This window comes from Engystomops pustulosus, unplaced genomic scaffold (genome assembly GCF_040894005.1).
Source record: "Engystomops pustulosus unplaced genomic scaffold, aEngPut4.maternal MAT_SCAFFOLD_630, whole genome shotgun sequence".
In the NCBI taxonomy this organism is placed as follows: Eukaryota; Metazoa; Chordata; class Amphibia; order Anura; family Leptodactylidae; genus Engystomops; species Engystomops pustulosus.
The window spans coordinates 13,107-26,361 of NW_027285509.1; the positions used below are offsets into that span (position 1 = coordinate 13,107).

At 49.2% G+C, this 13,255-nt stretch overlaps 1 protein-coding gene across 1 annotated transcript in view; it reads right to left on the minus strand.

The window, feature by feature from the left end:
* Window positions 1-2,701: 2,701 nt before the first annotated feature.
* The window catches only part of LOC140111933 (ATP-binding cassette sub-family A member 6-like), a gene marked incomplete at its 3' end in the record, with an annotated part of 28,781 nt that continues 18,227 nt past the window's right edge, over window positions 2,702-13,255 (minus strand). Inside the window, exons 5-8 of the mRNA XM_072132435.1 lie at window positions 12,846-13,072; window positions 8,299-8,437; window positions 3,146-3,331; window positions 2,702-2,849 (exon numbers count right to left, since the gene is read on the minus strand). Of these exons, the coding sequence (XP_071988536.1) occupies window positions 2,702-2,849; window positions 3,146-3,331; window positions 8,299-8,437; window positions 12,846-13,072 (700 nt within the window). The remainder of the gene's footprint in view (window positions 2,850-3,145; window positions 3,332-8,298; window positions 8,438-12,845; window positions 13,073-13,255) is intronic.

Consider the following 13,255-nt stretch of genomic DNA (forward strand, 5'->3'; position numbering starts at 1 on the left):
CATACACATTATACACCACCACTAGGGGGAGATCACTACATACAGATTATACAGCCACCACTAGGGGGAGGTCACTACATACACATTATACACCACCACTAGGGAGAGATCACTACATACACATTATACACCACCACTAGGGGGAGATCACTACATACACATTATACACCACCACTAGGGGGAGATCACTACATACAGATTATAAACCACCACTAGGGGGAGATCACTACATACAGATTATACACCACCAGTAGGGGGAGATCGCTACATACAGATTATACACCACCACTAGGGGGAGATCACTACATACAGATTATACACCACCACTAGGGGGAGCTCACTACATACACATTATACACCACCACTAGGGGAAGATCACTACATACAGATTATACACCACCACTAGGGGGAGATCACTACATACAGAGTATACACCACCACTAGGGGAAGATCACTACATACACATTATACACCACCACTAGGAGGAGATCACTACATACAGATTATACACCACCACTAGGGGGAGATCACTACATACAGATTATACACCACCACTAGGAGGAGATCACTACATACACATTATACACCACCACTAGGGGGAGATCACTACATACACATTATACACCACCACTATGGGGAGATCACTACATACACATTATACACCACCACTAGGGGGAGATCTCTACATACACATTATACACCACCACTAGGAGGAGATCACTACATACAGATTATACACCACCACTAGGGGGAGATCACTACATACAGATTATACACCACCACTAGGGGGAGATCACTACATACACATTATACATCACCACTTGGGGGAGATCACTACATACACATTATACACCACCACTAGGGGGAGCTCACTACATACACATTATACACCACCACTAGGAGGAGATCACTACATACAGATTATACACCACCACTAAGGGGAGCTCACCACATACAGATTATACACCACCACTAGGGGGAGATCACTACATACAGATTATACACCACCACTAGGGGGAGATCACTACATACAGATTATACATTACCACTAGGGGGAGCTCACTACATACAGATTATACACCACCACTAGGGGGAGCTCACTACATACACACTATACACCACCACTAGGAGGAGATCACTACATACAGATTATACACCACCACTAGGGGGAGATCACTACATACAGATTATACACCACCACTAGGGGGAGATCACTATATACACATTATACACCACCACTAGGGGGAGATCACTACATACACATTATACACCACCACTAGGAGGAGATCACTACATACACATTATACACCACCACTAGGAGGAGATCACTACATACAGATTATACACCACCACTAGGGGGAGATCACTACATACACATTATACACCACCACTAGGGGGAGATCACTACATACACATTATACACCACCACTAGGGGGAGATCACTACATACACATTATACACCACCACTAGGAGGAGATCACTACATACACATTATACACCACCACTAGGAGGAGATCACTACATACAGATTATACACCACCACTAGGGGGAGATCACTACATACACATTATACACCACCACTAGGGGGAGATCACTACATACACATTATACACCACCACTAGGGGGAGATCACTACATACCCATTATACACCACCACTAGGAGGAGATCACTACATACAGATTATACACCACCACTAGGGGGAGATCACTACATACACATTATACACCACCACTAGGGGGAGATCACTACATACAGATTATACACCACCACTAGGAGGAGATCACTACATACAGATTATACACCACCACTAGGGGGAGATCACTACATACACACTATACACCACCACTAGGGGGAGATCACTACATACATATTATACACCACCACTAGGGGGAGCTCACTACATACACATTATACACCACCACTAGGAGGAGATCACTACATACAGATTATACACCACCACTAGGGGGAGATCACTACATACATATTATACACCACCACTAGGGGGAGCTCACTACATACAGATTATACACCACCACTAGGAGGAGATCACTACATACAGATTATACACCACCACTAGGGGGAGATCACTACATACACATTATACACCACCACTAGGAGGAGATCACTACATACAGATTATACACCACCACTAGGGGGAGATCACTACATACACATTATACACCACCACTAGGAGGAGATCACTACATACAGATTATACACCACCACTAGGAGGAGATCACTACATACACATTATACACCACCACTAGGAGGAGATCACTACATACAGATTATACACCACCACTAGGGGGAGATCACTACATACACATTATACACCACCACTAGGGGGGGATCACTACATACAGATTATACACCACCACTAGGGGGGGAGATCACTACATACACATTATACCCCACCACTAGGAGGAGATCACTGCATACACATTATACACCACCACTAGGGGGAGCTCACTACATACAGATTATACACCACCACTAGGAGGAGATCACTACATACAGATTATACACCACCACTAGGAGGAGCTCACTACATACACATTATACACCACCACTAGGAGGAGATCACTACATACACATTATACACCACCACTAGGGGGAGATCACTACATACAGATTATACACCACCACTAGGGGGAGCTCACTACATACAGATTATACATTTCAGCATTTCCTCCCATTTACCTGCTAGGACCTTATCGCAGTAGAGTGTGAGGAGGAGGTAGAGGATGGAGTCCAGCACGAGGCTGATGTAGCTGGTCAGTAGATGGGAGGAATCTCCAGTGATGTCGGAGAAGAAGACGCCCTGGATGTCATTCTCCATGTGGATGGTCTGGAAGTAGAGGTAAGTCGTGTCTGCGGGGTCTGACAGGCACTAGTGATAATATTCTCCAGTTCTGGTTCTTGTACATATAATGGGGCATCAATGAGATCAGGGGAAGTCTCCACCAATCAGTAACCATTGTGCCCTTGATAAGACCAGCGCCCTGCCCTGTAGTGGCGCCTTCTGATCACTGCAGTGACAGCAGCTGCACCACCATCACCTCACAGCGCCACTCATACAGGTGAGGTGGTGCCCGGTACTGCAGCTCTGTAGGAGTGGGTATGGGCTGGCACTTGGGTACTTACCTCTGTGATCCCAATAGCAAAGGAAAATGGAGCCAAAATCCGCAGGAAGACATCTAGGGAGAGGGGCACGATCTTCACAAGCGGCAGCGCGCTCAGCAAGGAGAGGAAAAGCGTAAGAAAGAATCCAGTTATGGCGATGAGCCGAGGCTTCCGGAGCAGAGCGCACAGCATGAACGTGAAAGAGATCTGCAAGAAACCGGCCGGAAGGGGGGTATTACCGAATAGAGGTCACACGTGACCATATACACAGACACATACACCTACATATACACACACACCTACATACACACACACCTACATATACACACACCTACATACATACACACACACCTACATATACACACACCTACATATATACACACACACCTACATACACACACACACCTACATATACACACACACCTACATACATACACACACACCTACATACACACACACCTACATACATACACACACACCTACATATACACACACACCTACATACATACACACACACCCCTACATACATACACACACACCTACATACATACATACACACCTACATATATACACACACACCTACATATATACACACACACCTACATATACACACACACACATACACACACATACAGACAGACAGACATATACACCTACATACAGACAGACAGACATATACACCTACATACAGACAGACATATACACCTACATATATACAGACAGACATATACACCTACATATATACAGACAGACATATACACCTACACACACACACACACAGCTACATATACACACACACACACCTACATATACACACACACACCTACATATACACACACACACCTACATATATACACACACCTACATATACACACACACACCTACATATACACACACACACCTACATATACACACCTACATATACACACACACCTACATATACACACACACACCTACATATATACAGACACACCTACATATATACAGACACATACACCTACATATACACACACACACCTACATATACACACACACACCTACATATACACACACACACCTACATATACACACACACCTACATATACACACACACATACAGACAGACATATACACCTACATATATACACACACAGACACATCCACCTACATATATACAGACACATCCCCCTACATATATACCCACAGACACCTACATATATACCCACAGACACCTACATATATACACACAGACACCTACATATATACACACATACACCTACATATTTACAGACACATACACCTACATATATATACACACACCTACATTTTCACACACCCCTACATATACACACACACACACACACCTACATATACACACACACGTACATATACACACCTACATATACACACACACACCTACATATATACACACACCTACATATACACACACACACCTACATATACACACACACACCTACATATACACACACACACCTACATATATACAGACACATACACCTACATATATACACACAGACATACACATACACCTACCTACATATATACACACAGACAAATACATATATACACACAGACAAATATACCTATATATATATATATACACACACCTACATATATACACAGACACATATATACACACACAATGGGGCTCTTTTATTAAGAGCAGTGCAGTGTGTATTATGTGCAGTGTCCTGTGTACTATGTGTAGTGTGTACTATGTGCAGTGTCCTGTGTACTATGTGCAGGGTGTGTACTATGTGCAGTGTCCTGTGTACTATGTGCAGTGTCCTGTGTACTATGTGCAGGGTGTGTACTATGTGCAGTGTGTACTATGTGCAGGGTGTGTACTATGTGCAGTGTCCTGTGTACTATGTGCAGGGTGTGTACTATGTGCAGTGTCCTGTGTACTATGTGCAGTGTCCTGTGTACTATGTGCAGGGTGTGTACTATGTGCAGTGTCCTGTGTACTGTGTGCAGTGTGTACTATGTGCAGTGTAATGTGTACTGTGTGTACTATGTGCAGTGTCCTGTGTACTGTGTGCAGTGTGTACTATGTGCAGTGTCCTGTGTACTGTGTGCAGTGTGTACTATGTGCAGTGTCCTGTGTACTGTGTGCAGCGTGTACTATGTGTAGTGTCCTGTGTACTATGTGCAGGGTGTGTACTATGTGCAGTGTGTACTATATGCAGTGTCCTGTGTACTATGTGCAGGGTCCTGTGTACTATGTGCAGTGTCCTGTGTACTATGTGCAGCGTGTACTATGTGCAGTGTCCTGTGTACTATGTGCAGTGTGTGCTATGTGCAGTGTCCTGTGTACTGTGTGCAGTGTGTACTATGTGCAGTGTCCTGTGTACTGTGTGTACTATGTGCAGTGTCCTGTGTACTGTGTGCAGTGTGTACTATGTGCAGTGTCCTGTGTACTGTGTACAGTGTGTACTATGTGCAGTGTCCTGTGTACTGTGTGCAGCGTGTACTATGTGTAGTGTCCTGTGTACTATGTGCAGGGTGTGTACTATGTGCAGTGTGTACTATGTGTAGTGTGTACTATGTGCAGGGTCCTGTGTACTATGTGCAGCGTGTACTATGTGCAGTGTCCTGTGTACTATGTGCAGTGTGTACTATGTGCAGTGTCCTGTGTACTATGTGCAGTGTGTACTATGTGCAGTGTCCTGTGTACAGTGTGTACTATGTGCAGTGTCCTGTGTGCAGTGTGTACTATGTGTAGTGTCCTGTGTACTATGTGCAGGGTGTGTACTATGTGCAGTGTACTGTGTGCAGTGTGTACTATGTGTAGTGTCCTGTGTACTATGTGCAGGGTGTGTACTATGTGCAGTGTACTGTGTGCAGTGTGTACTATGTGCAGTGTCCTGTGTACTATGTGCAGGGTCCTGTGTACTATGTGCAGTGTGTACTATGTGTAGTGTGTACTATGTGCAGGGTCCTGTGTACTATGTGCAGGGTCCTGTGTACTATGTGCAGAGTCCTGTGTACTATGTGCAGGGTCCTGTGTACTATGTGCGGTGTCCTGTGTACTATGTGCGGTGTCCTGTGTACTTTGTGCAGTGTGTACTATGTGCAGTGTCCTGTGTACTGTGTGCAGTGTCCACTATGTGCAGTGTGTACTATGTGCAGTGTCCTGTGTACTATGTGCAGTGTGTACTATGTGTAGTGTGTACTATGTGTAGTGTGTACTATGTGCAGGGTCCTGTGTACTATGTGCAGGGTCCTGTGTACTATGTGCAGGGTCCTGTGTACTATGTGCAGTGTGTACTATGTGCAGGGTCCTGTGTACTATGTGCAGGGTCCTGTGTACTATGGGCAGTGTGTACTATGTGCAGGGTCCTGTGTACTATGTGCAGGGTCCTGCGTACTATGTGCAGGGTGTGTACTATGTGCAGTGTCCTGTGTACTATGTGCAGGGTGTGTACTATGTGCAGTGTCCTGTGTACTATGTGCAGGGTCCTGTGTACTATGTGCAGTGTCCTTTGTACTATGTGCAGGGTCCTGTGTACTATGTGCATTGTCCTATGTACTATGTGCAGGGTCCTGTGTACTATGTGCAGTGTCCTGTGTACTGTGTGCAGTGTCCTGTGTACTATGTGTAGTGTGTACTATGTGCAGTGTCCTGTGTACTATGTGCAGTGTGTACTATGTGCAGTGTCCTGTGTACTATGTGTAGTGTCCTGTGTATTGCGCAGGGGGCGCCAGATTCAGGATTTCTGGTGCACGTTCTGCATGAATCTTGTGCTTCCTGCACTGCCCACAGAGGGCAGCACTTATGGGGCGTGTAACACACTTACATTAAACTCTGCATGATAAATGTGGCGCCGATTGTGCACCGGACGCCCCCCTGCAGTGCAGAAATTTTTGTCGCATGAAGACTAGCGCAGCCGCAGACACTTCGAATTACATGTGCAAGCAGATGGCACATAAAGTGACAGACCAAGTCCGACAGAAAACTGGCTTTACATGACCTACCATATACACACAGTAACAGTACACAGTGCATACACACACATACACAGTGCATACACACACACACATACCAACCATACACACATGTACAGTGCATACACACACACACACATACCAACCATACACACATGTACAGTGCATATACACACACACATACCAACCATACACACATGTACAGTGCATATACACACACACATACCAACCATACACACATGTACAGTGCATACACACACACATACCAACCATACACACATGTACAGTGCATACACACACACACACCAACCATACACACATGTACAGTGCACACACACACCAACCATACACACATGTACAGTGCATACACACACACACACATACCAACCATACACACATGTACAGTGCATACACACACAAACACATACCAACCATACACACATGAACAGTGCATATACACACACATACCAACCATACACACATGTACAGTGCATACACACACACATACCAACCATACACACATGTACAGTGCATACACACACACACACACACACCAACCATACACACATGTACAGTGCACACACACACCAACCATACACACATGTACAGTGCACACACACACCAACCATACACACATGTACAGTGCACACACACACATACCAACCATACACACATGTACAGTGCATACACACACATACCAACCATACACACATGTACAGTGCATACACACACATACCAACCATACACACATGTACAGTGCATACACACACATACCAACCATACACACATGTACAGTGCATACACACACATACCAACCATACACACATGTACAGTGCATACACACACATACCAACCATACACACATGTACAGTGCATACACACATACCAACCATACACCAACACACAGAGCATACACACACATACACAGTGCGTACACACACATACCTACCATATACACAAGTACAGTTCATACACACACATACACAGTGCATACACACACATACCTACCATACACACACATGTACAGTGCATTCAAATACATACCTACCACACAAATGCATACCTACCATATACACATATACAGTGCATACACACATATCTACCATGCACACACAGAGTAACAATACACATGTACCTCCCATACACACACACCTGCCATACACACACACAGTAACAATACACAAACACATACCTACCTACCATACACTGTAACAATACACACTCACCATTGATATCCCGTAGAGGAAGAACAGGAGCAGGATGGCTCCAAAGGAACTTTCCACAAATACAAAGCTGGTTGTGATTAGAGTCATCAAACTGGAGATAACGAGGACATAGAAAGTGTAGAGCAATCCCCAGGACAGCCTGAAGAAGGGGCGACAAGGAGGAGGCAACGTGAGCAGCCAGGAGGAAACTCCATCCAGCAATGACCCTGCTCCTCACTATGACAATCGCTCCACGGACACTGACCAGAGCTTCTCATGACCTACTGTCATCCAAGGCAGAACATGGCTACTCTGTTCTCCTCCTCTGTCCTCTGCCTGTCTCTGTAGACCCTTCTCTCCTGCTGAAGACGCTTTGTTCTCTTGGTATCACGGACCTGGGCCTCTCCTGGATCTCCTCATACCTCTCCATCCTGGGCCTCTCCTGGATCTCCTCATACCTCTCCATCCTGGGCCTCTCCTGGATCTCCTCATACCTCTCCATCCTGGGCCTCTCCTGGATCTCCTCATACCTCTCCATCCTGGGCCTCTCCTGGATCTCCTCATACCTCTCCATCCTGGGCCTCTCCTGGATCTCCTCATACCTCTCCATCCTGGGCCTCTCCTGGATCTCCTCATACCTCTCCATCCTGGGCCTCTCCTGGATCTCCTCATACCTCTCCATCCTGGGCCTCTCCTGGATCTCCTCATACCTCTCCATCCTGGGCCTCCCCTGGATCTCCTCATACCTCTCCATCCTGGGCCTCTCCTGGATCTCCTCATACCTCTCCATCCTGGGTCTCTCCTGGATCTCCTCATACCTCTCCATCCTGGGCCTCCCCTGGATCTCCTCATACCTCTCCATCCTGGGCCTCTCCTGGATCTCCTCATACCTTTCCACCCTGGGCCTCTCCTGGATCTCCTCATACCTCTCCATCCTGGGCCTCTCCTGGATCTCCTCATACCTTTCCACCCTGGGCCTCTCCTGGATCTCCTCATACCTCTCCATACTGGGCCTCTCCTGGATCTCCTCATACCTCTCCATCCTGGGCCTCTCCTGGATCTCCTCATACCTCTCCATCCTGGGTCTCTCCTGGATCTCCTCATACCTCTCCATCCTGGGCCTCTCCTGGATCTCCTCATACCTCTCCATCCTGGGCCTCTCCTGGATCTCCTCATACCTCTCCATCCTGGGCCTCTCCTGGATCTCCTCATACCTCTCCATCCTGGGCCTCTCCTTTATCTCCTCATACCTCTCCAACCTGGGCCTCTCCTGGATCTCCTCATACCTTTCCACCCTGGGCCTCTCCTGGATCTCCTCATACCTCTCCATCCTGGGCCTCTCCTGGATCTCCTCATACCTCTCCATCCTGGGTCTCTCCTGGATCTCCTCATACCTCTCCATCCTGGGCCTCTCCTGGATCTCCTCATACCTCTCCATCCTGGGCCTCTCCTGGATCTCCTCATACCTCTCCATCCTGGGCCTCTCCTGGATCTCCTCATACCTCTCCATCCTGGGCCTCTCCTGGATCTCCTCATACCTCTCCATCCTGGGCCTCTCCTGGATCTCCTCATACCTCTCCATCCTGGGCCTCTCCTGGATCTCCTCATACCTCTCCATCCTGGGCCTCTACTGGATCTCCTCATACCTCTCCATTCTGGGCCTCTCCTGGATCTCCTCATACCTCTCCATCCTGGGCCTCTCCTGGATCTCCTCATACCTCTCCATCCTGGGCCTCTCCTGGATCTCCTCATACCTCTCCATCCTGGGCCTCTCCTGGATCTCCTCATACCTCTCCATCCTGGGCCTCTCCTGGATCTCCTCATACCTCTCCATCCTGGGCCTCTCCTGGATCTCCTCATACCTCTCCATCCTGGGCCTCTCCTGGATCTCCTCATACCTCTCCATCCTGGGCCTCTCCTGGATCTCCTCATACCTCTCCATCCTGGGCCTCTCCTGGATCTCCTCATACCTCTCCATCCTGGGCCTCTCCCGGATCTCCTCATACCTCTCCATCCTGGGCCTCTCCTGGATCTCCTCATACCTCTCCATCCTGGGCCTCTCCTGGATCTCCTCATACCTCTCCATCCTGGGCCTCTCCTGGATCTCCTCATACCTCTCCATCCTGGGCCTCTCCTGGATCTCCTCATACCTCTCCATCCTGGGTCTCTCCTGGATCTCCTCATACCTCTCCATTCTGGGCCTCTCCTGGATCTCCTCATATCTCTCCATCCTGGGCCTCTCCTGGATCTCCTCATACCTCTCCATCCTGGGCCTCTCCCGGATCTCCTCATACCTCTCCATCCTGGGTCTCTCCTGGATCTCCTCATACCTCTCCATTCTGGGCCTCTCCTGGATCTCCTCATACCTCTCCATTCTGGGCCTCTCCTGGATCTCCTCATACCTCTCCATCCTGGGCCTCTCCCGGATCTCCTCATACCTCTCAATCCTGGGCCTCTCCTGGATCTCCTCATACCTCTCCATCCTGAGCCTCTCCTGGATCTCCTCATACCTCTCCATCCTGGGCCTCTCCTGGATCTCCTCATACCTCTCCATCCTGGGCCTCTCCTTGTTGGAGCTTCTATCACTCTCACACCTCCTCTCCACCTCGCCCCCTCTCTGTTGGAGTCCCCCCAGATTCTGGGACCCTGCTCTTCACCTTCTACACTTTCACTACCGCTTCTATGCAGATGACCCAGATCTATAGTTCTGGTCCAGATATCTCTTCTAGCCAGAACTCCACGGGCTCTGTCAGCCACATCCTCCGTCTTTGATTCCCGTTTTTATTAAAACTAAACATGGACAGAACAGAACCCGTAATCTTTCCTCCACCTACACGTCCCTCCCCCAGGCCTCAGCATCACCATACATTTGGTCCCTGTAGTCCTCCGCCTTGGAGTCCTCTATGACCCTGCCTTATCCTATAAGCCTCAAATCCAGGACCTTACTACAACCTGCTGCCTCCATCTCAAGAACATCTCTCACATCCGACCCTTCCTCAACCCGAAGTCCACAAAATTACTAGTCCCTGCCCTCATCATCTCCCGCCTGGACTCCTGCAACACATTCTTCTCTGTGGTCTCCCAGAGATCCAATCGCCCTCCAATCCAACCTAAACTGTGCTACCCGGCTCATCCCTCTGTCTCCTCTACTTCTCCTCTGCCTCTCCTCTCTGCTGCCCGGATCATCCCTCTGTCTCCTGGCTTCTCCTCTGCCTCTCCTCTCTGCTGCCCGGCTCATCCCTCTGTCTCCTCTGCCTCTCCTCTCTGCTGCCCGGCTCATCCCTCTGTCTCCTCTGCCTTTCCTCTCTGCTACCCGACTCATCCCTCTGTCTCCTGGCTTCTCCTCTGCCTCTCCTCTCTGCTGCCCGGCCCATCCCTCTGTCTCCTGGCTTCTCCTCTGCTTCTCCTCTCTGCTGCCTGGCTCATCCCTCTGTCTCCTGGCTTCTCCTCTGCCTCTCCTCTCTGCTGCCCGGCTCATCCCTCTGTCTCTTCTGCCTTTCCTCTCTGCTGCCCGGCTCATCCATCTGTCTCCTGGCTTCTCCTCTGCCTCTCCTCTCTGCTGCCAGGCTCATCCCTCTGTCTCCTGGATTCTCCTCTGCTTCTCCTCTCTGCTGCCCGGCTCATCCCACTGTCTCCTCTACTTCTCCTCTGCCTCTCCTCTCTGCTGCCCGGCTCATCCCTCTGTCTCCTGGCTTCTCCTCTGCTTCTCCTCTCTGCTGCCTGGCTCATCCCTCTGTCTCCTGGCTTCTCCTCTGCCTCTCCTCTCTGCTGCCCGGCTCATCCCTCTGTCTCTTCTGCCTTTCCTCTCTGCTGCCCGGCTCATCCATCTGTCTCCTGGCTTCTCCTCTGCCTCTCCTCTCTGCTGCCAGGCTCATCCCTCTGTCTCCTGGATTCTCCTCTGCTTCTCCTCTCTGCTGCCCGGCTCATCCCTCTGTCTCCTCTACTTCTCCTCTGCCTTTCCTCTCTGCTGCCCGGCTTATCCCTCTGTCTCCTCTACTTCTCCTCTGCCTCTCCTCTCTGCAGCCCGGCTCATCCCTCTGTCTCCTGGCTTCTCCTCTGCCTCTCCTCTCTGCTGCCCGGCTCATCCCTCTGTCTCCTGGATTCTCCTCTGCCTCTCCTCTCTGCAGCCCGGCTCATCCCTCTGTCTCCTGGATTCTCCTCTGCTTCTCCTCTCTGCTGCCCGGCTCATCCCTCTGTCTCCTGGCTTCTCCTCTGCCTCTCCTCTCTGCTGCCCGGCTCATCCCTCTGTCTCCTGGATTCTCCTCTGCCTCTCCTCTCTGCAGCCCGGCTCATCCCTCTGTCTCCTGGATTCTCCTCTGCTTCTCCTCTCTGCTGCCCGGCTCATCCCACTGTCTCCTCTACTTCTCCTCTGCCTCTCCTCTCTGCTGCCCGGCTCATCCCTCTGTCTCCTGGCTTCTCCTCTGCCTTTCCTCTCTGCTGCCCGGCTCATCCATCTGTCTCCTCTACTTCTCCTCTGCCTTTCCTCTCTGCTGCCCGGCTCATCCCTCTGTCTCCTCTGCCTCTCCTCTCTGCCCAGCTCCTCTTCTGAAATCCTCTGTGCTGCTCACCAGAAGGCCAGGTCTCGGAGCCCCATCATCCTGAGGATCTCCCGCTGCTCCTTCCTCTCCTTGGCGATGTAGAGGGTCAGCAGGTACATGAGGGATGTGTAGCACATGCACATGGTCAGGATGTAAAATACTATGAAGATCAGGGGTTTATCGGTCACTGAGGCGGATTGCATCTTCAGGACCTCGGTGCTGATCATACTGGTCCGGACCGAGTGATTGGTGGCCAACTACAAAGTGAAAAAATACTGACACTTAGAGAAAACTTCTTACAGCGATGTTCGAGCTCATGTTCTAGTCACTGATAAAGCAGAAATCTCCCAGTAGGGGGCAGCACTAGACAATTCTAATGAGGACTGGCCGGCCCCTGAGTCTGGGGAGCCCTCCCCTTACAGGTCACTGACGGAAAATGA